General features: G+C 36.2%; 1 protein-coding gene across 3 annotated transcripts in view; it reads left to right on the forward strand.

Annotated features, from left to right (window-relative positions):
• Positions 1-10,386, forward strand: part of PPP2R5E (protein phosphatase 2 regulatory subunit B'epsilon) — a 159,243-nt gene extending 148,857 nt beyond the window's left edge. For 2 of the 3 annotated variants that reach the window (XM_059059079.2, XM_059059080.2), the window contains exons 12-14: positions 1,134-1,261; positions 3,547-3,648; positions 8,820-10,386. In XM_059059079.2, coding sequence (XP_058915062.1) covers positions 1,134-1,261; positions 3,547-3,648; positions 8,820-8,919 — 330 coding nt within the window. In that variant the 3' untranslated portion in view covers positions 8,920-10,386. The remainder of the gene's footprint in view (positions 1-1,133; positions 1,262-3,546; positions 3,649-8,819) is intronic. The other variant, XM_059059081.2, reaches the window with a different exon arrangement.
• The last annotated feature ends 15,631 nt before the right edge of the window (positions 10,387-26,017 follow it).

The raw sequence follows: 26,017 nt of genomic DNA on the forward strand, positions 1-26,017 counted from the left end.
TTTGTGAACCAAATTGAATAATGTAAATGGAAAGGTTCTAATTTCTTAGAGTCTCTTGGTGGGCACAGGTTGTACCATTTTATTAAATTAAATGATTACATTTAAGTTAAATTTAAATTTATTTAATTAAAACATAATTTCTTAATCTGTATGAATAAAAGAAGCCGTTCTTTTTTCCCTTTCCCCATATAGCTACTCTTTTTAGAGGTTTTTAGATTTTCTTTTTTTTTTTTTTTGAGACTTTGGTTTATTGGAATTATTATTGTTATTTTAGATTACTTTTTAGATTTTTTTTTTGAGGCCTTCCTCTGAATTCAGAGGGTCAGTTGATAAATGTGGCAGTCAGAAAAAAGGGGTCTGAGATAGCAAGCGAGTGTACGTACAGCCAGTATCCCTGAGCCCTAAACTGAGTGACTTCCTCCTGGCTTACCCAGTTCAAAGGAAGGGACCAGAAGTGAACTCCGGAAAGAGTCTGGGCACTAGACTCACATCCCAGTTTATCATTGACTCGCAGTGTGACTGTGGCCAGGTTCCCAATCTCTCTGAACCTCAGTGCCCTCTTCTGTACAGTGGTTCCCACTCCTTGGATGGTGGTAAGGATGACACATTCCGCCTGCAGGGTGGGCACAGTGCCTGGCCATAGGAGGTGCTTAGGAAATGCGCCTGCCCTGCAGGGATGGGCAGCTGTGTTTTCTTCAGCAGCTACTGACTGAAGGCCAGCCACGTTCTGCACCTTGTGGTTGATCTACAGTGTGCGGGATGAAAGAGGTGAGCCAGGAAGGGGATTAAAGTGATGGGGAAAACAGTGTAGCATATAGAAGTAGGGTGAGGGTGTCTGGAGCTTGCGAGCTGTGTAGGGAAAATGTGGAATCAGATGAAATGGGCATTGTTAAAGGAGACTATAAATAAGTAAGTAGGAAAACTTCTTTTTCTTCCCCAAATTGATGAACCATTTTGGAACTTTCTGAAAGATTTTAAACCCACAAAAATGTAAAGTGTGATTAATATTTAATTTTATACTTGATTGAATGATATTAAGGTAGTCTTAAAATACTTGTGTTTGAAGAGATTATAATTTTGTTTTATCTTTGTCTTTCTCTCTCTCTTAACATTTTATTTTTCTTTTCTCAAAGGTGGCGGAAAGGGCACTCTATTATTGGAATAATGAATACATCATGAGTTTGATAGAAGAAAACTCTAATGTCATCCTTCCCATCATGTTTTCCAGTCTTTATAGGATTTCAAAAGAACATTGGAATCCGTAGGTTTTCACAGTTTTCCCCCTTCTTCCCTCCCCCCTCCCTCCATCCCTCCTTCCCTCCTTCTCTCTCTCCCCTCTCCTTTGGCCTCTCTTCCTCCTTCCTTCTCTTTTGCTTAATAAAATGTCTTGTATGTATGCTATGTGTCAGATGTTGTGCTTGATGCTGAAGATAGATATGTGAAAAGATAAAATCCCTACAGTTTAGAAATTCACTGACTGGTTGGGGAGACCCACAAATAAACAGATATTTTATAAAACAGTGTTTTAAGTGCTGCTATATTCACATATCTGTTTACTTGAGGGCTTCTTGACCTGTCTGTGAATGTAGCTGAGGTATTTTGGGGATGCTCTGGATCAAGAGGAGAAGTTTGTGGATATTGATAGGGTGATGATGCTCAAACTGAATCTTAAAAGAATTTGGCAGGTGGATGGGATGGAGAAGTCCATTCAGATAGTGGGTCTACCCATCACACAAAAAAGGCACAAAAAGGTAAGAAGCACCTGTCATGTTCTGAGACCTGTGAACTTGAGAGGGCTGAAGCACAAGGTCATTTGGGGAGGTTGCTGGAAGATAGGGTTAGAAAGTGGAGTGGTGCCCAGTGAGTCTTCACCAAGTGGATGATAAGGAAACACTAGAGTTGTAAGAAGGGAAGTACTCTGAACTGATTTGCATTTTAACAAGATCCATTTCTTAAAAACCAGTTCAGTCACTTTATGGGTTCTCTAGGGGGAAAAACATTTTTAAATGTTCAAAGAGGAGTTTATCATCTAGTCTTATGAAAGTTAAAGCATTCTGTATTTGAAGAGCTTTCCATATTTCTCTGTGGAATAGAAAGAAAATTTAATGTGGCATTAAAAATTAGAGATAATTTAGTATATTCGTAGTATGTTTGTCTAAAAGTTTTACATGCAACTATAAAATTCCACATTTCTTTTCACGTTTGTCAAATTTCATGACTAAAACTTATAAAAATAAAGAGCTAGCAAACAAATCTCATTATGTAGATAGCCTCTTGAGAACCTAGAGAGTGGTTCTAGCAAGTGTCTGTAACTGCTCAGTGGATTGTATTTGGCTCTCCTCCATCACTGCCCATCCTATTTGAGAAGGTCCTTCCCCATAAGTTTCCCTTTTAACGGACACAGGGTAGAAGCAACACAGCAAGTCCACTTTCTCATAAATGTTTTAGAAACATCAAACCCAGGATTTATTATATGGCCTAACTTTTTTTTTTTTTTTTTTTTTTTTTTTTTTTGGTGGTACGTGGGCCTCTCACTGCTGTGGCCTCTCCCTTTGCGGAGCACAGGCTCCGGACGCGCAGGCTCAGCGGCCATGGCTCACGGGCTCAGCCGCTCCGCGGCATGTGGGATCTTCCCGGACCGGGGCACGAACCCGTGTCTCCTGCATCGGCAGGCGGATTCTCAACCACTGCGCCACCAGGGAAGCCCTGGCCTAACTTTTACCAATGCCTTTTTCAATGGTATTTGAAACACACTAAAGGGAAGTAATGTCGTGTAGTTTTGCAAAGGGTGGTGTTATTTAGACTCTAGTCTGGAGATACTAAGCCCGTCATGGCAGAGTCCTCACATTGCCAAGAGCTTATTCTTCCGCTTGATAAACATAGGCAGCCGTTTGGCCCTTTAGCTGTTTAGTATTCCACAGCTAGTAGCAGCCATCACCAGCTTGCCAGTTACCTTACCAACCTGTGTATTGGGTCAGCAAGGGGACAAAGGAGTGGATGGACTGATGCCAATCCCAACTAGAGACATAACTCATATTCAACTGCCCAGCTTACAGAGGCTTGGTGTCATCTTTGAATATGAATTATAGATATATAAAATTCGTTACCATGGGAACAGCCTTTGATTTTGCTGAACTATGTATATTATCACTTTTAAAACAAAATTCTATGCAAATTCAGGTCTCAAAGGTTGGTCCTACCACAGGTGCTCATTTTTAGGGTGATTTTTATACTTGCCTTTTTGTTACATGAAATTTACAAGTGCCCACAGGCAAGTCTCTTCTGGGTACCCATAATTAGGAGGGCAAAATTAGATTTTGTTTTTCTAATCCTGCCAACCCCTCAGAAAGATATCTTACCTAAAGAATGTAGCTCTCTTGTTGTGGAAATGAGTTGTAGGTCACTTCTAGTTGTTCCAACTAAAAAGGGATGGAGACTATGCTGTGTGAGCATCTCATTCAGATAAAGGCTGTACATCCGCTGTCTTCATTCAGCATCCCATTATGTAGGACTAACCAATACGTTCCCTCCTCTCTGTGCTTCCAGGGCTATCGTGGCATTAGTGTACAATGTGTTGAAGGCGTTTATGGAAATGAACAGCACCATGTTTGATGAGCTGACAGCCACATACAAGTCAGATCGTCAGCGGTAACTTTTTAAAGCTTTTTTGTCAGCCGTGCATAATACTACTGAGTTCTTTTTTTGCTCTTTGCCAGAGTTGCCTAATTGTACCTGAAATCCTAAGCAGTAAATTTTATTTATTTCCATATTCCTTTTCGCATGCTCATTAGCTGTGACTTTATTAGTCTGCCACTGGGTAACAAAGTGTCATTTTGAAAAAGGCTGCTTTCCTTCTTCCCTTCCATAATGTTTCTCTTCTGCCTCAGGATTAAGAGCCTGGCACATAACTGGTATTTCAGGTCCACTTAAGGGGACCATCAGGTAGTTTGCCATCTGGAGTCACTCCCATTCTGAACTAGAATGGGGCTGATTTGTACTTCACTCCAGCAGCAGGAGAGATGAGGCACCATTTTTGTTTAGCTCTTTGGCCCAGAACTTACTTTCTATACTAGAACCCAACAAATTCCTTATGATTTAGAGAGCAATGAAAAGAACGAGGAGGTAAAGTGTATTATACAGATCTTGAAATGTTTAAGATCAAAGGGGAGCAGAAACCAGTTGAACTCTTTATAGTAAATGCTCTGGTTTAGTAAGCCTTTCTTGAGTTCATTTACACAATTCTTCAAATTTGTTATTTCTTGTTCAATGTGTTCACTTTCCAAAAGATGTTGTCTTAGTCTGTTTGGGCTGCTATGACAAAAGACCACATTATGGGTATTTTATGGGTAGCTTATAAAGAACAAAAATGTATTGCTCACAGTTCTGGAGTCTAGAAGTCCAAGAGCATGGCACCAGCATGGTTGGGTGAGGGACCTCTTTCTGGTTCATAGCTGGTCTCACTATGTCTTCACATGGTGGAAGGGATGAGGGATCTCTGTGGGGTGGGGTCTCTTTTATAAGAGCACTAATCCCATCCATGAGGGCTCCACCCTCATGACCTAATCACTTCCGCAAAGCCCCACCTGCTAATACCGTCACCTCTGTGGGTTAGGATTTCAGCATATGAATTTGGGGGGCACACAGATATTCAGACCCTGGCTTGATATACTTGGAGAGATTGAGGAACTTCTGGAGAGCTTGCTAGTAGTTGAGCCTCTGGGTTGGCTTTTCTCATCCAGAAGAAAATGTCAGCTTTGTGTATATCATAAAACCACGGACCTTCAAAGATCCCAGAGTTTTCATACTCAAGACCTGGCTAAACCTCCTGAGCAAAACTATCTGTGGTTCCCTTGCATCTTTGCCCAATTTTTAATGTGTTATTTGAATTTTAGATAAAAAGAGCAATGAAAGGAAAGATTTGGTGGCAGGAACAAAGGACCTTCACAGTGATTTTTTTTTTTTTTTAATTACCATGATGCAGTATAGAAAAGCGACTTAATTATGGAATGTGACAAGTGTTTAATGGTAGAGAGAAGAGACTGAGATTTTTTATGCCACATTGAAATAAATACCAGTTATTGGGTATGTTGTACCATACCTAAAGAGCTTTGAATTTACTATGCAGTATTTATAGTTGCTGCAAATCATTAAATTTATAGTAACCCTCCATGTTCCAGCTTAAATTAAAATCTTTAAAAAAATGCTATTTAAGAAAAGGAGATACAGGACACATTTTTATATTGTGACATATAATTAAGGAGTCCGTTGTACATAATATCCTTTCTTTTATGGTAAGTAAAAACCCATTTTTATTATCCTAGTTGAATAAGGATTAAATCTGTAGAATTCCATTAAGACTATTAAAGACCTTATTTCTAAAATATTCAAATCGATTGAATTAAATTCATTCATTTCTGTTGAATTTCAGAACTGTTTTCTGATCATTTATCATTTAAACTAAATAGGCCAAACTCTTGAAAAAGATAAGAATGAACCAGGGGGACCAGGAGTAGACACTATGAAGCTGATTCTGATAATCTGGTATATTAAAGCGACTTACAGTGAGTGGACTTTCTTAATGACAGAATGGTTTTTTTAAAGCCAGGGTAATATTTTGTCAAGTGAGCAATAGAAGGTTGTACTGAATAGTTGGAAATACTGGTTTTTCCATGGATGTGGGAAGATAAAAAGAGACTAAAGAGATTTATTTGGTACTGTTAGACAAGAAATGAGAGGAGGATTTCACTTCCGGAAGGCAAGAAGTAACTAACTGTTTCAGTTCAGATCAAAATTTTTTAAGTATTACAAATCTGAAAACAGGTGGGTGGAGTAAGTAACACTGATAGATATTGATACATATGCCAACATTAGTGCTCTGTGAAATAGAAATTGGAAGAGAGTTTGACATTATCCCTAGTATGACAACTTGGTGGAGTTTTAAATTGCCACCTACAGGGAGAGAGAAAAGTGGGAAAGAATGGGGGTGACAGAAGCTACCTCAGAAATATTTAGGATTTTTGAAGATAAAGTTGTCAGTGTAAAAGATGTTTGATAACTCGACAAGAAGTTCATCTGGAAGAAAAGCCCCACAGGATAGACTGCGATGATTGCCATGCAACTCTTGATCAAAGACTTGTGAAATGCTTCAGTAACAAGATGAGTATTTTAATCATGTCAGCACTTAATTTAAACTGCAGATTAGGGCAGTAAGATCCTAACATATGTTTAAGCTGTTTTTTAGTTGGATAAGGTCTCTAAGCCCTTGCTTAACATCTTCTTCCTCCTCCAAATAGGAAGATCAATATGCATTGAAACTCAGCAGGATCTGTAGAATTTACTTTTAAATCAGTGTTCTGTGATAACATTTATTTAGACCTAATATTATCCCCAGACTGTACTGAGAAACCAAAAGTGATAGTTTACCAAACAGCTTGCTTTACGGTTAAGAATCTAGTATCCATAGTGGTTGGAGAATTATCTAATCTTGCCCTTGTTACCCTATAAATAAAAATTTTCAGGATCAAAATTACCAAATAGGTAATTGTTTGAAAAACTATTACACTCACTGAAATTCATATTGTGCAGATTGTATTTGAGCTGGTTGGAACTAGTTGTAGTAAACAAGGCTTAAATGACCGAAATAATAATTATAAAATGATAATATTAATTACCATATTACATAATTAAATGTTCCCTCAATACTCTAGTGGAATGAGGTTATAAAATTCCTTAGATATTTCTAGAGACATTTTGGTGGGGGTGATGAAGATTAATTTCTGTTGCTGTAGATATCAATATAACTTAAAAAAATTGGTGACAATAAAAAATATGAGGCAATGGAATTATATACACATTTCACTTAACCTATGTGGATTTTCTTCCCTGAGTACATATTGTATTGTAGTGAAGTACAAAATTCTTACTAAGTGAAGTTAAATTCTTACCAAGTGAAGTTGCACAAGGACCATAATCTGCCATGCCTGGGGTGGCAGAGCCCCTGTTTTCAGGATTTATCTGAATTTATGGATTCACAAATGTTATCTGGCTCTGCTGTTTACTGGATCCTCACAACATAAAGAAACTAGGGACAGTGTAGTGAATTATTTTTAATAAATATGAAATTAGTTAATGTATAGTATAGCCATATATTCCTGGTTTGTGTACTTACTACTTCATTGATGTTAAAGTTAACATTCTTTATTTTCTAAAAATATGATAATCTAAAAATGTCCTTGGCAAAATAAAATTTGTTTACCCTATCTATCTGTCTATCTATCTATCTATTTATTTTTGGCTGTGTTGGGTCTTCATTGCTGCGCACAGGCTTTCTCTAGTTGCGGTGAGTGGGGGCTACTCTTCGTTGAGGCGTGCAGGCTTCTCATTGTGGTGACTTCTTGTTGCAGAGCACGGGCTCTAGGCACACGGGCTTCAGCAGTTGTGGCTCGCAGGCTGTAGAGCGCAGGCTCAGTAGTTGTGGCGCTCGGGTTTAGTTGCTCCACGGCATGTGGGATCTTCCCGGACCAGGGATCGAACCTGTGTCCCCTGCATTGGCAGGCGGATTCTTAACCACTGCTCCACCAGGGGATTCCCTACCCTATTCTGAACATCTAGTTTTTTGGTAAATTTTACCAAACAGTGAAATCTGAAAAGTCTGGAAGTCATTAGTCAAATTGATATTGAGGGCTTCCCTGGTGGCGCAGTGGTTGAGAGTCCGCCTGCCGATGCAGGGGACACGGGTTCGTGCCCCGGTCCGAGAGGATCCCACATGCCGCGGAGCAACTGGGCCGGCCCATGAGCCATGGCCGCTGAGCCTGCGCGTCCGGAGCCTGTGCTCCGCAACGGGAGAGGCCACAGCAGTGAGAGGCCCGCGTACCGCAAAAAAACCCCAAACCAAACAAACAAAAATTGATATTGAGCCAAATTTGAAGGCTTGGAACATTAAAAATTTAATACCCAATAATATCAACAAAGTTCTGTCCAGAATTAAAACTGAAATCACAGAAGAATGTTTAATTTGTCCATATATAGGTATAAAATAAGTTAGTAATGTGGATTTTGTGGTTTAATACTTGTAAGAACAAGTTTCTGCTAAAGAGTTTACATATACATAATGTAAGAAAAATGAGTAATAATAAAGAGGAAGTATATTTTCTTGACCTACTACATTCTTTGTATCAGTGTCATCTCTAGCAACCCTTTTGAGAAACTATTTGGAGACAAAAAGAAAATCAGATTTGAACTAGACCCAAAGTAAAAATGAATAATGTACCATTGGTTTTAGGATAACAGATACATAAAAATGATAATCATTTTTCTGTCTTGGTAATTTTGAAGTTAATTTTCTTTATTAAGCTAAATATAAAGGAATATTAATGTGAAATATTAAAATATTCTTATCTCCTACTCTATTTTATGTCTATATAAGTGTCAAGAAAAAATAAAAAGCAAGAGAGAGAAAAACCAAAAATGCCAAACTTTTCAGAGACCTTTTAAAAAGTTTGGGGAAGGGCTTCCCTGGTGGCGCAGTGGTTGAGAGTCCACCTGCCGATGCAGGGGACACGGGTTCGTGCCCCGGTCAGGGAGGATCCCACATGCCGCGGAGCAGAGCAGCTGGGCCCGTGAGCCATGGCCGCTGACCCTGCACGTCCAGAGCTTGTGCTCCGCAACGGGAGAGGCCACAACAGTGAGAGGCCCGTGTACCGCAAAAAAAAAAAAAAAAAAAAAAAGTCTGGGGAAAAGTATGTCAAAGGGGCAGTTATTGTTGGATAATCTCTTTAAACTTTCTCAGTTGTTTACCTTGTATTCTATTTTTTCCCCAGTGAGAAAAAGAAAGAAAAGGAGCGTGAAGAATTGTGGAAAAAACTGGAGGATCTGGAGTTAAAGAGAGGTCTTAGACGTGATGGGATAATTCCAACTTAACAAAAATAATGACAACAACCTTACTAACCTGTGGAGTCACACATTTATGTAGTAGAAGATGGAGCAGCAGTTTTCTGTATTGTGCAACTTTACAGTAGATTTCACATTTGTTTCATTATTACAACAGCACTGTATATACCTGTCTCTAAGTAAAGGAAAAAAAAAATAAGGACTTCAGTCCAAAGTTTGGACAGTAGATGGACTTCTCAGAACTTGGCAAACATAATCATTGTTCTAACCCTCTTTAAAAAAAAAAAAGCAGTCTTCAAAGATCTGTCAATGAAATTTGTATATTAAAATTCCATTATTGGGAGTTCCTTATTTATCATTAGCAGAGAGTATGAAACAATTTTCAAATGTGAACAATCTTAAATTTAGCTTGTCTTTCTGCTAAGCTGTTAAGTGTATTTATAGTAAAGGAAGGGGAAAAAAAGACTGTCATTTCCTTATAAGTTTGTATTAACATCCTCCTCTGGGTAACTTGACTGTAATTTGACATCTTTTCCTTTTGCACATCTTTATGAGTTGAATGTCCACGTGGAATGGGGCCGTGAATTATAAAGGTCCCTGATAAAAGTTTTGTTCACTGGAGTGAACATCTTTCCAGTAAGCAGGTAGTCCTGGTACTCCTTTAGTTTTAAAATTAGGAGTAAAAGAGAGCAGGTGATAAACATAGTAGGGAAGGGAATTTTGGATTCACACATCAGTTTATGGTGACTCCAAATCAATGTCTTGAATCCTTTGAAAACAGGCACTGGCACATCATAGGGTTCAGTACCTGACCAGTATTAGTTATGTACATCATTGAACACAAAAACCAGAGACGTTTTAGAAATGTCAGAAGACATCCTTTTGGACCATTTTGAAATAAGAAAAACAAACACTAAAACAGTACAACCATGAAATTGATCACCAGGATTGCGAATCTAATTGGGAATAGAGTTGAGCAAACAGCTTGGACTGTTTGGAGTTGTTGCCTTACTTTTTAATATATATTTATAAAGTATTCCAGCAAAAGAGGATGAAGCCTCTGAGAAAAAAACAAACATATTACAATGTTTTTTGTAGATTCTCATTCTATATCCCATCACAGCGCCAGCCCTGTTTTTAGCCAGAAAGGATTCAGGATAAACATTATTGTGCATTCTGAATTGAATGCGTATTCCTAACTACTGTATTTGTTACCAAAAGTGGTTCTACAAATGCTACTGAAAAAAATCTGGAAATTCCTAATGTCCTGAGTATTAATAATAAAGTTTAAAAATGCTTTTATATCAAAGGTGCATTGTGACCAAATTGTTTAAGAAAAACAAAAAACAAAATCTAAGGCTGTATTATAGATCTATCTTATTGGCTCTCTGCTTTGTATTTAAAAGAGGAAGCTTACATCTTGGGGAGTTAAAATGCTGATAAAACTTGTGTACATTATGTACTTACCTAAAGCAGTTGCATTATTATGTACTGAAAGATACGTGTTTGGGGATTTATTTCCAGGATGCTTTTGCTTGTTGTGGACTTGGCAGCAGTGAGTTGATAATCCTAAAGATCCCTTCCAGCAGTATTCGTGGTATAGAGCTGATTCTGCGTTCATGTGTTGAATTGTGATAGTAGCAAACAGGAACATATGAACTGTTGTTGCTCTTCATAGAAATATGGTATCAATATGGGCTTGTATATTTTCTTCCTTCCACTTAAAATATAAAGTAGAATATGCAGTTTTATTCTTTACAAGAAAAAAGGAAAAAAAGAAGCCACTGACCTTTCTCCCCTATTAAGTGTTTCAGGATTATCAGGTCACAGTTTGTGCATAAAAGTCAGCTGATTATGGATATTGTCATCTCAATAACTTTGTAAAACAAAAACAAAATTTGGCATTGTTAATTCTGAAAAAGAAACAGCAGTAAAAGAGTCATATGCAATACCAAACACAACATGGTTTAATGGAATTAATAGATTTTTTTTTTTTTTTTTTTTTAAAGAACATTGATGGGAATTCAATGTAAAGCTGGCAGAGGCTGCCAAAGATGAAAACAACTTACTTTAAAAGTACTGGAGCAAAGGTGCAAGATCAAATGCGAAAGATAAAAATCAATTTGTAACAAATCATCTCCTTTAGCCCTTTGATTTTAGCCTGTTAGTTTTAACTCTGCTTTACATTTAATTTTGACAATATAAACTTTTGTTTGCCATTAATTCATCTTTTTAGATTGAGGACATTACAATCACAGGTTTATGAAATATCTCTGCCCATTAGAATGAAATGCAGTCATTTGAAATGAGAAAGACCAGGATCCTTTTTTGCACCTTACCCTGTCCTCAGAATTAAGGTGAGAGCTACACCGATATCCTTGATGTCAATTTCATATGTTGAGCATTCCAAACTGAGAAGAATAAAGCCACATTTTAGACATATTTAAAGAAGTTATTATAGATATATGTCTAAAATTCATAGGGCAACTTCTGAGAAGAAACACTGTCTTCTTTTTTAACTGAGAGTGACAATGTGGCATTTGTCATGTTGTGTCCAGTGAGGCACAGTAACTGAGGTAATCTGACTGTTGCACTATGTGACATATTTAAGGACGTACTTGCTGCATTTGCAGCAGCCCTCTCTGTGTCCTTTCCCACATTTCTGCTGTTGCTGCAACTTGAGTTAATTGTGACAAATGCATCTTTGTGTTATATTTTGTTTGCTTCCTAATTTCCAGAACTATATATAAATATATTTTTAAAATATCAAATATTGTAGTTAGTGAGTGATGATCACTCCAACCTTATCCCTACCATATTGGTTTCAGGGGTAGGATTCAGAGTGTCTTTGGAAGAAAAAACAAAAAACAAAAACAGAACCCTGTGGTTTAGAAGGATGCTGAGGCCTTAGGCTGTGGGCCTGGAACAACCATGTGAGTGAATTGACCCATTTCATACTTTGAATCAAGCATGCATTCCTTGTCTCATTGTGCAGGTGTCTCCAGTTGTTTTCCTTCAGTGTTTTCGTCCTTTTAAATTTTATTATATTTTGCTCTCCCTGACATCTGTTTTTTATAAAATAAAAAATAAAAAAAGTAAGACATAGATAATACCCTCAATGCCTCTGGATACTCACAAGCAGGGTTATGCTCCTTCATCTTGGGCTCGCTTGCCTAAATGGAAGGGTTTAATTTATTTTGTACCTCCTTCTATGCGTGGGACAGTCCAGGGTGCAGAGCTAGGAATTGCTTATAATTGCACCTGCTATACTTAAATGTATAGCCCTAGGCTCAATCACACTATGGAAAGAAAAACAAAAAAAGTATATTTAGAGCTTTAAAAGCTTTTTTATTTTTTTGTGGGGATGGGGGGGGGTGGGAAAGGGAAGATGTATGGATGTTATTGGCATTTTTAAATGTTCAGAGGTTTTTGTTTGTTTTGTTTTGTTTCGTTTTGTTTCTTCTGTTTTGTTTTTTCTTCCCTTTAATTGGATGCACTGACCTGGCCCAAGAAATGAAGAGATTCTCTCTTTTGATGCTATTACCAATGTTACAGCAAAGTGACAGTCACCTATAGCAAAAAGGTGGCACCAGACATGATCAGTGATATTTTATTTGCACATCAATATTTTTATTTTTGTATTCTGGCTCAGCTGCTTCTCTGAGTGGAGTTAAGGAATGAGCCACAAAGGATTTTTGTAGTAGCTATATTGGCAATGCATTTTATATTTCTCAGTATTTAATTTTGAAACTCTAAAAGGATTGTGCATCTTGAGAGAAAGTTGAGCAAATTTTAATCTAGTGTTAATTTGTGCTGCTTCTTGTGTACGATAGCAGCAGTAGTATCTCTCTTGGAAATAAACATCCCATATTATGATGTCTATGAATATAGGTTTCCTTTTCTACCCTCCCTCCCTCCCTCCCGCCCTCCCTCCCTCCTTTCCTTCCTTCCTTCCCTTCCCTTTCTTTACTTTTTTGGAAATCACTTATTGTATATAAGTTGTAATCCAGACCTCATGTATCAATGGGGAACTTTCAAATATAAATATTACCAATACATTTTCTGGTTGTTGTCTGATTTTTGATTGAGGTATAATGAGAATGACATGTCCATTGCTTTTGGTTTGAGGATTTCGCTTTAGCTTCATAAATCTTTTGGTATTTTAGTATTTCATTGTTTTAGCAGGAGAGGGCAGCAAAAGTTCATTTTCCCTGTTAGAAATGCTGTGGTTCATGATTGGTTTTAAATTTAGTTGTGTGTGTGTTTTTTTAAACAGCATCTGTTTGTGGGTAGAGGTGAAAATGAAACATTTTTGATATGAAAAGTTGCATATGAAAATTATAGACTGGTTCAACCAGACAGTGAAGACTTCTGATCCACATTAAAGTTAAAATGCCACAAAGCAATCTTCCAGCGCTGGCTAAAATATGCTACTTCCTTTTCAAACACAACAAAATGCAAGCCGAGTCTTAAAACATTTGGAGTTTTAAAATGTCTTTCTTTGAAAATGATTTACTCTCTTCAAAGTGGTAACAGAAACAAAACTGAAGGTGCTCCCAAAGGGAAATGTAACCTTCCCCTTTCACAGGTGTGTGAGAGGTTCTGTACTGTGGGTGCATCCTAATAAAGAAGCAGTGAAGAGTTTTCAGGTGCCTGGCTGTGTGTATTTGTTTGTTTGTCTGTTTCTGACGTCCGTGGCCTTTTTGAACCATATACTGACGGTAGATTTGATCAGTGTAGCTGTGAGGCAGTGGGGTTGGTATGTTCAGGCTTTCAACTTGAGAAAATCAGTTTGTGATTAGGGAGCAGTCCAATGTCTATTGCTGGATAACAAACTACCCCAAAACTTGGTGACAGAACGTTTGTTCACAAATGTATGGTGTGGGCAGGACTTGGCAATAATGTCTTGTCTCTGCTATTCAAGTATCAACTTGGGTTTTTCAAATGGGATAGGAGAATTCATTTCCAACATGGCTCACTCATATGGCTGTTGGCAAGTTGGTGATGGCTGTAGGCTTGGGGTTCAGCCAGAGGCCTCAGTGCTTGACATGGGCCTCCTTATGGGGATGCCTTCTTGGGCTTCCTCACAGCATGTCAACTAGGAATGAGTGTTTTAAGAGACAGGAAGTGGACACTGCCAATACTTCTGGGCCTGGGCCCAGAAACTGTCATGGCATCACTTCTGTAATATTTTCTTGGTCAGACAATGACAAGGTCTGCTCAGATACAAGTGGAGGGGACATAGGCCTCATCATGATGTGATGAGAGGAGTGTCATCTGCAGCCAACCGTGGGATACTTTCTTTGTAAAGCATTTGATTTAGGTGTGCTTTCCTCTCTTGGCTAATTAAATCATATCAGATTTGGAACCAGGTAGAGTTAACCAGTTGCTGTTTCATGTTCAGTTAAACTCTGACTTGGGGAGGGAAATATCTTTGTAAATTTAGCAGTTTTGTATTTCAAAGCATGACCATTTTAACATCTGAAGGTCGTAAGTTATTTACTAAGAAGAAACTTGTAACAAAGAAGGGTTAAAAGAAATTTTGGGTTCAAAGAAATTTAAGAGTTGATTTTCATGGAATATCTAATCCTTTCTATAACATTGCCTCCTGCCTGTAAACACTATATTATAATGGAGGCAAAGTTAATGTACAGTCCAATTCCTATTTCCTGGAGTTTTATATAATATTGTGTCCTGGTGGTTTCTCTTAGATCAAATTCACATTAGATTTTTTTTTTTTTAAACAGAGACTAACTATGGGATAGTTAACCAAGACTAACTATAGGATAAGGGGAATTAAAATTAGATTTTTTTTCTGATTATGATACATGTTCAATGTATAATTTATTCTTGAAAAGGAAGATTTTAAAAAACAAGTTTAATAGCTACATGCTGTGCCCCATACCTAAAAGTCCACTGCAAGTCATGTGCATTCATTGATTGATTGGAGCAGTGTTGATTGATTACGTCTGTCCATAGTCTTGCCCATTCTCTTATGTGCAGATTTCCTGCCTCTTTAATGTCTCATTTAATTTATTTCACCTCTTGCAATCAAAATCTGAATTAATTGTACAATTTGAGTCACATTTTGCTGCTACCAGATGATATGAGGCCTCAGAACCAGGATGGATATCAGCCACGGCCCCCTTTGTCCTCCCCAGAGCTCTTCAGGTGAGATATCTCTGTCTAGAGTCACCCAAGGTGATGGCCATGGACTTGGAAATCAGAGACTCTTGGGATCATTTGGCTTCTGACATTTATCAGTTGTGTGACTTTGGAGAAATCATTTGATCTAAGCCTCAGTTTCCTTTGTAAAATGCAGGTAAAATGGTGCTTATAGTGTTGTTATATTCCATTAGGTAATATATGTAAAGTAGTTAGCATAAAGCTTGGCACATGGTAACCTGAAAAAATATTATTACCTTTAATAAATCCTTATTTTATTAAATCCAAAAGTTAAACCCAAAGTTAACAAAAGGATAGAAGTAATAAAGATTAGAGCAGAGATAAACAAAATAGAGAATAGAAATCAATGAAACCAAAAGTTGGTACTTTGAAAAGATCAGCAAAATGAACAAGACTTTATCTAGATGGACTAAGTAAAAGATGACTCAAGTTACTAAAATCAGAAATGAAAGTGGAGGTATTACTGCTGATACTACAGAAATAAAAAAGTATAAGAGAGTACTATGAATGATTGTATGCAAAAAAGATTGGATAGCCTAGATGAAATAATTAAATCACAGTGAAATAGAAAATCTGAATAGACGTGTAGGTAGTTAGGGGATTGAGTCAGTAATCAAAAATCTCCCAATAAAGAAAAGTCCTGGTCCTGGCGGCTTCACTGGTAAATTCTACCAAACATTTAAAAAAGAATTAATACCAATCCCTCTCAAATGTTTCCAAAAAATTGAAGAGGAGGGGACACTTCCTAACTCATTCTGTCAGATAAGCATAACCCTGACACCAAAAATAGACAAAGATACTACAAGAAAACTAAATGCCAATATACCGTATAAACATCGATGCAAAAATCTCCAGCAAATTACTAGCAAACAAAATTCAGCAGCATATTTAAAAGGATTATACACCATGACCAACTGGGATTTATTCCTGGAATGCAAGGGTGGTACAACATAAAAATATCAATCAATGTAATACACCACATCAACAAAATGAAGGGAAAAAATATATATTGGGTGGACCAAAAGGTTCATTCCTTGTTTTTTTTCCGGTAAGATGGCTCCAGTAGCACTTAGTGGTCTTTAGCTTCATTCAAAACAATTTGTTAGATTGTGTGTGACAGCTATAATATCAGTGTGCATTTAAAAAAAGACAAATATTGGTGAATTTTTGTGTAGCCATTTTAATATTGAAGATGGAAGAAAACAACATTTTTGACATATTATGCTTTATTATTTCAAGAAAGGTAAAAATGCAACTGAAACATACAAAAAGATTTGTGCAGTGTATTATGGAGAAGGTGCTGTGACTGATCAAACATGTCAAAGTGGTTTGTGAAATTTCGTGCTGGAGATTTTTCGCTGGACGATACTCCATGGTTGGGTAGACCCCTTGAAGTTGATAGTGATCAAATTGAGACATTAATTAAGAACAATCAGCTTTATACCATGTGGGAGATAGCTGACATACTCAAAATATCCAAATCAAGTGTTGAGAATCATTTGCACCATCTTGGTTATGTGAATCACTTTGATGTTTGTGTTCCACGTTAAGCGAAAAAAACCTTCTTGACCATACTTCCACATGCGGTTTACTGATACGAAAGGAAAACGTTGCGTTTTTAAAACAAATTGTGACAGGAGATGAAAAGTGGATACTGTACAACAATGTGGAATGGAAGAGATCGTGGGGCAAGCGAAATGAACCACCACCAACCACACCAAAGGCTGGTCTTCATCCAAAGAAGGTGATGTTGTGTATATGGTGGGATTGGAAGGGAGCCCTCTATTATGAGCTCCTTCCGAAGACCAAATTATTAATTCCAACAAGTACTGCTCTCAATTAGACCAACTGAAAGTGGCACTCGATGAAAAGCATACAGGGTTTGTCAACAGAAAACACATAATCTTCCATCAGGATAACACAAGACCGCATATTTCTTTGATGACCAGGCAAAAACTGTTACAGCTTGGCTGGGAAGTTCTGATTCATCCGCTGTATTCACCAGACATTGCACCTTAGGTTTTCTATTTATTTAGGTCTTTACAAAATTTTCTTAATGGAAAAAATTTTAATTCCCTGGAAGACTGTAAAAAACACCTGGAGCAGTTCTTTGCTCAAAAAGATAAAAGGTTTGGGGAAGATGGAATTATGAAGTTGCCTGAAAAATGGCAGAAGGTAGTGGAACAAAAGGGTGAATATGTTGTTCAATAAAATTCTTGGTGAAAATGAAAAATGTGTCTTTTATTTTTACTTAAAAAACTGAAGGCAATTTTTGGCCCACCCAATAAAAGCCATGTGTGAAAAATCCACAACAAATATCATATTCAATGGTGAAAGACTGAAAGCTTTTCCTCTAAGATCAGGAAGAAGGTGAGGATGCCCATTTTAACTACTTGTATTCAACATAGTTCTGGAAGTTCTATCCTGAGCAATTAGGCAAGGAAAAGAAATAAAAAGCATCCAGATTGGAAAGGAAGAAGTAAAATTATTTGCAGATGGTATGATGGTATAGAAAATCCTAAAGACTCCACAAAAAATAGTTAGAACTAATAAATGAATTCAGCAAAGTAGTAGAATACTAAGTCAACACACAAGAATCAATTTCATCTCAAAATAATGTTTGGAATCTTAACCAAGTTTTTTTCAGAAAATAGATTTTTAAAAAATTATTCCCAACTTATTTGATGAAGGTAGCATTACCCTGATACTAAAACTAGTCAAATGTATTAGAACACTAATAGTACAGAATACTACAAACCGTTAACTCTCATAAATGTTAATACAAAAATGCTTAATAAAATATTTGCAAATAAAATTCAGCAATATTTAAAGAAAAAATCAGTTTCATCTCTATACACAATGAATAATTTGAAAAGGAAATTACAAAACCAATTTCACATACCAATAGCATCAGAAAGAATAAACTCCTTAGGAATTAACCATAGAGGTAAAAGACTTGTACAATGAAAACTATAAAACATTGCTGAAAGAAATTAAGACATAAATAAATGGGAATATATTCCATGTTTATGGACTGGAATACTTATTATTGTTAAAATGTCAGTACTACCCAACATGATCTACAGATAGAATGCAATCACTATCAAAATCCTCATGAAGTTTTTTTTGCAGGAATTTTAAAAAATCCATTCTAAAATTCATATGGAATCTCAAGGGAGCCTGAATAGCCAAAACAATCTTGAAAAAGAACAAAACAGGAAGATACATACTTCTTGATTTCAAAATTTACTATAAAGCTACATTAATCAAAACAGTGTGATGGTTTTGGCATAAAGATAGATATAAAGACCAACACAATAAAATAGAGAGTCCAGAAAGAAACTCACATATATGGTCAAAAGATTTTTAATAAGTTTCCAAGACCTTTTGAAAAGGATAGCATTTTCAAAAAATAGTGCTGTGAAAACTGGATATCCACATGCCAAAGAATGATGTTGAACCCTTATCTAACACCATATACAGAAATTAACACCAAATAATAAAGGACCTAAATGTATGACCTAAAACAATAAAACTCTTAGAAACATAGGACAAAAGCTTCACAACACTGTATTTGGCAATGACTTCTTGGATATAACATCAAAAACACAGGTAACAAAAGAAAAAAATAGACAAATTAGACTCCATGAAAATTAAAAAATAACTTGTGCATCCTAGGACACTATCCACAGTAAAAAAGCAACCCACAGAAAGGCAGGCAATATTTGCACAGTATATATCTGATAAAGTGTTAATATCGAGAATATATAATTTTCAAAAACTCAACGATATAAATACCAAACAACCCAATTCAAAAATGGAAAAGGATTTAAATAGATATTCCTCCAAAGAAGATAAATGAATGACCAACAAGCACATGAAAAAATGCTCAACATCACTAATCAGTAGGAAAACGCAAATCAAAACTTCAGTGAGAAAACTCCCCACACCCATTAAGATGGCTACTATCAAAAATCAAAAAACAAGAGTTGGCAAGGATGTGGAGAAATTGGAACTTTTATGCACTGTTGGTGGGAATGTAAAATGATGCAGCTGCTGTGGAAAACAGTATGGCAGTTCCTCAAAAGATTAAAAATAGAAATACCATATGATCTGGCAATTGCACTTCTGAGTATATACCCAAAAGAAGAGAAATCAGGGTCTCAATGAGATATTTGTACACTCATGTTCATAGCATCATTAATCACAATAGCGAAAATGTGGAAGAAACCCAAGTGTCCATCAATAGATGAATGGATGAGCAAAATGTGGTATATACATAAAAGGGAATATTATTCAGTCTCAACAAGGAAGGAAATTCTGAGATATGCTACAACATGGATGAACCTTGAGGACTTTATGCTAAATGAAATAAGCCAGTCTTAAAAAGACAAATACTGTTTGATTCCACTTACATGAGGTACTTAAACAAGTCAAAAATTACAGAAAGTATAATGGTGGTTGCCAGGGGCTAAGAGTAGGAGAGAATGGGGAGTTATATTTTAATAGGTATAGAGTTTCAGTATTATAAGATGAAAAGAGTTATGAGGATAGATGGTGGTGATGGTTGCCCAACAATGTGAATATATTTAATACAAATGACCTGTACACTTAAAAATGGTCAAGATGGTAACTTAATTTTATGTGTGTTTTACCTCAATAATTAAAAAAATACTACCAAACCATTTTCTACAGTGGACATGACATTTCACACCCTCACCAACAATGTCCGTGAATTCCAGTTGCTTCACATTCTTGCCAACATTTGGTGATGTCACTTCTTATTATTTTAGACATTCTGGTGTATGCATATAGAGATGCCTTATTGTGGTTCTAATTTGTATTCTGATCACTAATTATATTGAACACTTTTTTTTTCATGTGTTTTTTGGCAATTTGTGTATCTTTTGTGAAGTGTCTGCTCAAATCTTTTGCCCATTTTGCTTTATTGTGTTGTTGATCTTTTTATCATTGAATTGTGGGGAATATTTATATAGCCTGGATAATAATTCTTTTCAGATAGATGTTTTGTGAATATATCACAATGTTTTGTGAAATTTTCTCCCTACCTGATGGGCAAAAGGTTTAAATTTTGATGAGACCTAACTTAACATTTTTTTCTTTTTATGATTATTGTTTTTTGTGACATATGAAATCTTTCTCTTCCCCTGCTTCCTTTCCTCCCTACCTGCCAGACCAAATTATACTCTCTTATGTATTCCCTTTAAAAGCTTTATAGTTTTTACTTTTATGTGTAGGTTCATGATTCACCTTGAATTTTTTGTGTGTGCATAGGTTTTAATATAAAAATCTAGATTCTTTTTTTCTGTATGGATAGCATATTATTGCAGCATCAATTATTGAAAATTCTCCCCAAATAATTGCTTTGGTGCCTTTGTAAAAAAAAAAAAAGCTACCATAAAAATGTGGATCTAAATTTAGGTTCTGTATTCTATTTCAATGGTTGACTTATTGATTCTTATACCAGTACCGCAGTCATGATTACTGTAGCTTTAAAACAGTCTTGAATCAAGTTGTCTAAGCATTTCAATTTTTTATTTCTTTTTCAAGATTGCATATTATAGATCCTTTGTATTTTAACATAAAATTTAGAAGAAACATGTCAATTTCTACAAAAGAAAAAAAAACCTTGTGGGATTATGATTAAAGTTGCAATGTGTCTCTAGATAATTTTGGGAAGAATTGACATCTTCATAATATTGAGTATTATAATCCAGGAACATGGTATTATTCTTCATTTATTTAGTCTTTAATTTCTCTCAGCACTTTAAAAATTATTTTCAGCATAGATATCCTGTACATCTTTTGTTAAACTTATTACTAAGTATTTTATGTTTTTTGAAGCTGTTATGAATTGAATTGTTTTTTAAATTTCATTTTTCAATTGTTTGCTGTTAGTATATAAAAACACAGTTGGTTTTTGTAGATTAACTGCCATCATTAAACTTTGCTAAAAGCAGTTATTAGTTCAATTAGTTTTTATAGATTGTTTAGAATCTCTATGTAAACAATCATGTTATCTGCAAATAGCAAGTTTTACTTCTTTATTAATGGTCACTAAATTTCTATTTGTTTTATTTCCTTTTTCTTGCCTTGTTGCAATGGTTCAGACTTCTAGTATAATATTGAATAGAAGTGTTGAGACTGGGCCTCCTTGCCTGATCTTAGAGGGAAAGTGTTCATTATTTCTCCATTAAATATAATGTTCACTGTAGGTTTTTTGTAGATGCCTTTTATCAGATTGAGAAAGTTCTCTTCTATTTCTACATTACTGAGAGTTTTTATCATGAAAGAATGCTGAAATTTGTCATATGATTTTCCTGCATCTATTGAAATGATCCTATGATTTTTTCCTTTATTCTATTAACATGGTGAATTGCATTGCATTTCTGGGATTAAAGATATATATAGTTTATACATCTATATAGTTGACCCTTGAACAACCTGGGTTTGAACTGCACAGGTCCACTTATAAACAGATTTTTTTTTCAGTAAAAAATACAATACTATATGATCTGCAGATGTGGAGGGCTGACTATAGGACTAGTGGATTTGGCTATCCATGGTGGGTCCTGGAACCAATCCCCTGTGGATACTGAGGGATGACTGTAGTTATATGTGTACATGTTAATTTCTGATGACAATGCAGTGTTTATTCAACTTGATATTTCTCTAAATATAATATGTCATGTCTTCTGGCTATTTTCAGGATTTCCCTTATCTTTTGTTTTCTATTTGCTTCTGATGTGCCTAATGGTTTGCTTCATAATTATCATGCTTGGAGATCACTGAGTTGCTTAAATCTCTACATTTATATCTGTCACCAGATTTGGTAAATATTTTGATTGTTATTTTTCAGATATTTCTTCTGTCCTATTCTCTCTATTTTTTTTCTTCTGTGATGCTAATTAATATGTACTTAAATCTTTTTTATTATAAGTCACAGTGGTACTACTGTTCAGTTTTTAAATTATATTTTATTAAGATAGAATTCACATAAAATTAACCATTTTAAAGTATACGTTTTACTGACATTTTGTACATTAAAATTACTGTAGAACCTTCATTTCTATTTCATTCCAAATTTTTTCACCATCCCAAAAGGAAACTCTGTACTCATTAAGCAACTACTTTCCCATTTCTCCCTCCCAATCCCACAACCACAAATTAGCTTTCTGTCTTTATGTATTTACCTATTCTAGATAGTTCATATAAATGGAATTATATAATATGTAAACTTTGTGTCTGGCTTCTTTCACTTAGCATATTCTTTTTGAAGTTCATGTTGTTACATGTATCAGTACTTCATTCCTTTTTATTGCTGAACAATATTTCATTGTATGATATACCACATTTTGTTTATCCATCATCAGCTGATGGACATTTAGGTTGTTTCCACCTTATGGCTATTGGGTATAGTGCTGTGATGAACATTATGAGTTTTGTTTAAATATGTGTTTTCAATTCTTTTGGTAAGTAGGTAGGAGCGGAATTGCTGGGTCATATGATAACACCATGTTTAACTTTTTGAGGAACTATCAAGCTGTTTTCCACAGCAGCTGCACTGTTTTACATTCCTGCCAGCAATGTATGGGGGTTCTGATTTCTCCACGTCCTTGCTAATGCTAGTTATTTTCTGTTATTATTCTTTATTATAGCGACCCTAGTGGATGGTCTGTTCATCTCTTAAAAATATCTTTTTTCAATGTTCTTTAAATTGAATAACTTATTGATCTACTTCAAGTTCACTCGCTTTTTCCTCTGTCATCTCTATTAACTGTTATGCTCCCATAACAAATATTTTTCTTTTAGATACTGTATTTTTTTAGTTTTAGAATTTTCTCTTAGTTCATTTTTCTATTAGATTCTATTCCTCTGTTGAGATTTCTATCTTTTCATTCATTGTGAATATGTTTTTCTTTTTTTAATAATTAATTTATTAATTTATTTATGGCTGTGTTGGGTCTTCATTGCTGTACACAGGCTTTCTGTAGTTGCGGTGAGCAGGGGCTACTCTTCGTTGTAGTGCACAGGCTTCTCATTGTGGTGGCTTCTCTTGTTGTGGAGCACAGGCTCTAGATGCACAGACTTCAGTAGTTGTGGCATGTGGGCTCAGTAGTTGTGGCTCATGGGCTTTGTTGCTCAGTGGCATGTGGGATCTTCCTGGACCAGGGATCAAACCCATGTCCCCTGCGTTAGCAAATGGATTCTTAACCACTGGGCCTCCAGGGAAGTCCCAATGAGTGTGTTTTTCTTAATATCATTGAGCATAATTATAGTAGCCATCATAAAATTCTTGTTTGCAAGTTCTAATATCTGGGCCATCTCAGGACCTGTCTCTTTTAATGGTCTTTTTCTTGAGAATCTGTCACATTTTTCTGATTATTCATATGTTGAGTAAATTTGAATATTTGTCCTGGATATTTTGAATATTATGTTATGGGAACTCTGGATTATGTAATATTTCTTTGAAGAGTATTAATTATTTTGTTTTAGCAAAGACTAATTTGAAAGGACTCAAACTATAAACTCCAACTCTTGGGCAGTAGCTCAAATCTTAGTTCAATTCTTTTTTCCTTCTCCGGAGTTCGTCCCATGCATGTGAGGGTCAGGCATTAGTCAGATTTGGGTTGAGTTATACACAAGATTTGGGCTCCTACTGTCTAGTGCTCTCCTTTCTGTGATATTACCCTCACTTTCCAATGGCTGTGGTTGCCCTGAACTCTGTCCTCTGGTTCTTCAGGGAAGAAAAACAGTTTTTTGTGTGTGTGTTCTCCTGCTTCACCTAGTATATTGACTCTCAGGCTAAAACACATTAAAAGGAAGATTTACCCAGTGTCATCTTTTTTTCCCAAGTGTTGACTTTCCTCCAGAATATGCCTTTTAGTGCTTTCCAGTTGTTTTCCTCTTGCTCTCACTCTCTCTGTATTTTGGCTACATTTTCCCATTTTAATCTGCATTAGGAGGTCTAGCAGAATTTTAATCAGATATTCTTAAAGCAGATCTTCACTCAAAGGCTATCATATGGGGACACATGATTCCCTTCCTCCCCCACCCCAACATATTCTGCATATCAGGCACTGTACTAAGTCAAGGTTAGTATTTCCCACACATCAGTGATTTATATATCACTGTCATGAATTTTGCCACTTGTAACATTACACTTGCAATTTTTTTAAAATTTTTAAATTTTTATTTATTTATTTATTTATTTATTTATTTATTTATTTTTACCACGCTGTGTGGCTTGTGGGACCTCAGCTCCCTGACCAGGGACTGAACCTGGGCTATGGCAGTGAAAGCCCGGCATCCTAACCACTAGGCCACCAGGGAACTCCCTACCCTTGTGATTTGTTAGCTATTTTTAAATGAATCATATTTTCTTTCAATTTTATTTATTTGCTTTTTAAATGTTTTATTTTTGAGATAACTGTAGACTTGTATACAGGAGTTGAAAAATATTACCGTGAATTCCTGGATACCCATCTCACAGCTTCCCCTTATGTTAACATCTTCTATAACCATAGAACATTTATCCTTGGTACAAGTATCCTAGGTATAACACTATCAACTAAAATACAGAATTTATTCAGATTTCACCAGTTTTCCCATTAATGTCCCTTTTCTAGCATCCAATCCAGGACTCCACATTACATTTAGTTATGTCTCCTTAGTCTCTTCGACTCTGTGACACTTCCCCAGTCTTTCCTGATCTCTCATTACTGACAGTTTTGAACAGCACTGGTCAGTTGTTTCTTAGAATGTCCCTCAATTTGGGTTTTCTGTTGTTTTCTTATGGCAAGGTTGAAGTTATATGCATTATTTCAGGATATTGATAGGATGATTCAGAGATGATGCTCCTCCCTCAGTGCATGATATCAGGGACACATGATGTCACTGTTTATTATTAGACTATAGAGAATATTTACTTACTTATATTAATGCAGCTCTGATTATTGATTGATTAATTATTGATTAAAATAGTGATATATTGGGAGGATGGGAGAGGGGAGACACAGGTTGTGCAAAACTGAGCTAAATCCTTGACAATGTCTATAGAATTTCCAAATCAAGAAATAGCAGCATAAGCAATTGGAAATGTGGAACCTATTTTACTGATAGCTTACAGAGGTAAAACTGGCTAAAAGTACTCAAGGGGAGAGAGAGAAGAGACATCATGAAGAAGAGGCATAACTGTCTTTTACCAGAGTCTCAATGCCTGAGAAATAGGTCAAATAAATAGTGTGCATGCTTTTTTCAAAAGCTCAGTGGAGCAGACCTTAGAAAACCTCCCCAGCAGATTGAGACATGCCTGTTGGTATAAAAGTGGCTTTCTTCAGGCCAGGGTGATTACATATGTATAGATAAAGCAGGTCCAGGTCAAGCATTAGGAAGTAACAGGCTGAGCTGATATCCCCCAAGACACATAATTATTTTTTTGAGCTTTTGAGAATGCAGGGGTCAGGAATTGACCTCTGCCACTGTTTATCCCAGATTAGAAAAAAAAACCTGGCACAGATAGACTTCTAGTTTGCTTGAATGAGGAAATGTGAACATCAGATGGTGTTAATTAGGCATTTACAGGCTATTTCACTGACACAAAAAGGATATTATCGCTGTTCCCCCTTGCACTTCAGCACCTGGATTGTCTCAGACAATAGTGAATTCACATAACAAGCAATCTGAAATGGTAAGTGATTATGATTGAAAAAATTGGGCTTGTGGAATCTCAAAGGCAGGTTCATTTCCTTGTTAGAACTCTGGAATAGCACTGTCACTTTAGAAAGCCTACTTCTGGTTCCAGAAACTCCAGCAATCCAGGAGGGGGCCACCTGGAGGGGCCTGAGAGGGGGCAGTCAGGAGAGGGAGAAGAACTTTCATTATTGCTTCTGCAGACTCTGAAAATCTGAGGATGCAAAGG

The sequence above is a fragment of the Kogia breviceps genome, chromosome 3, assembly GCF_026419965.1.
Source record: "Kogia breviceps isolate mKogBre1 chromosome 3, mKogBre1 haplotype 1, whole genome shotgun sequence".
NCBI lineage: Eukaryota > Metazoa > Chordata > Mammalia > Artiodactyla > Physeteridae > Kogia > Kogia breviceps.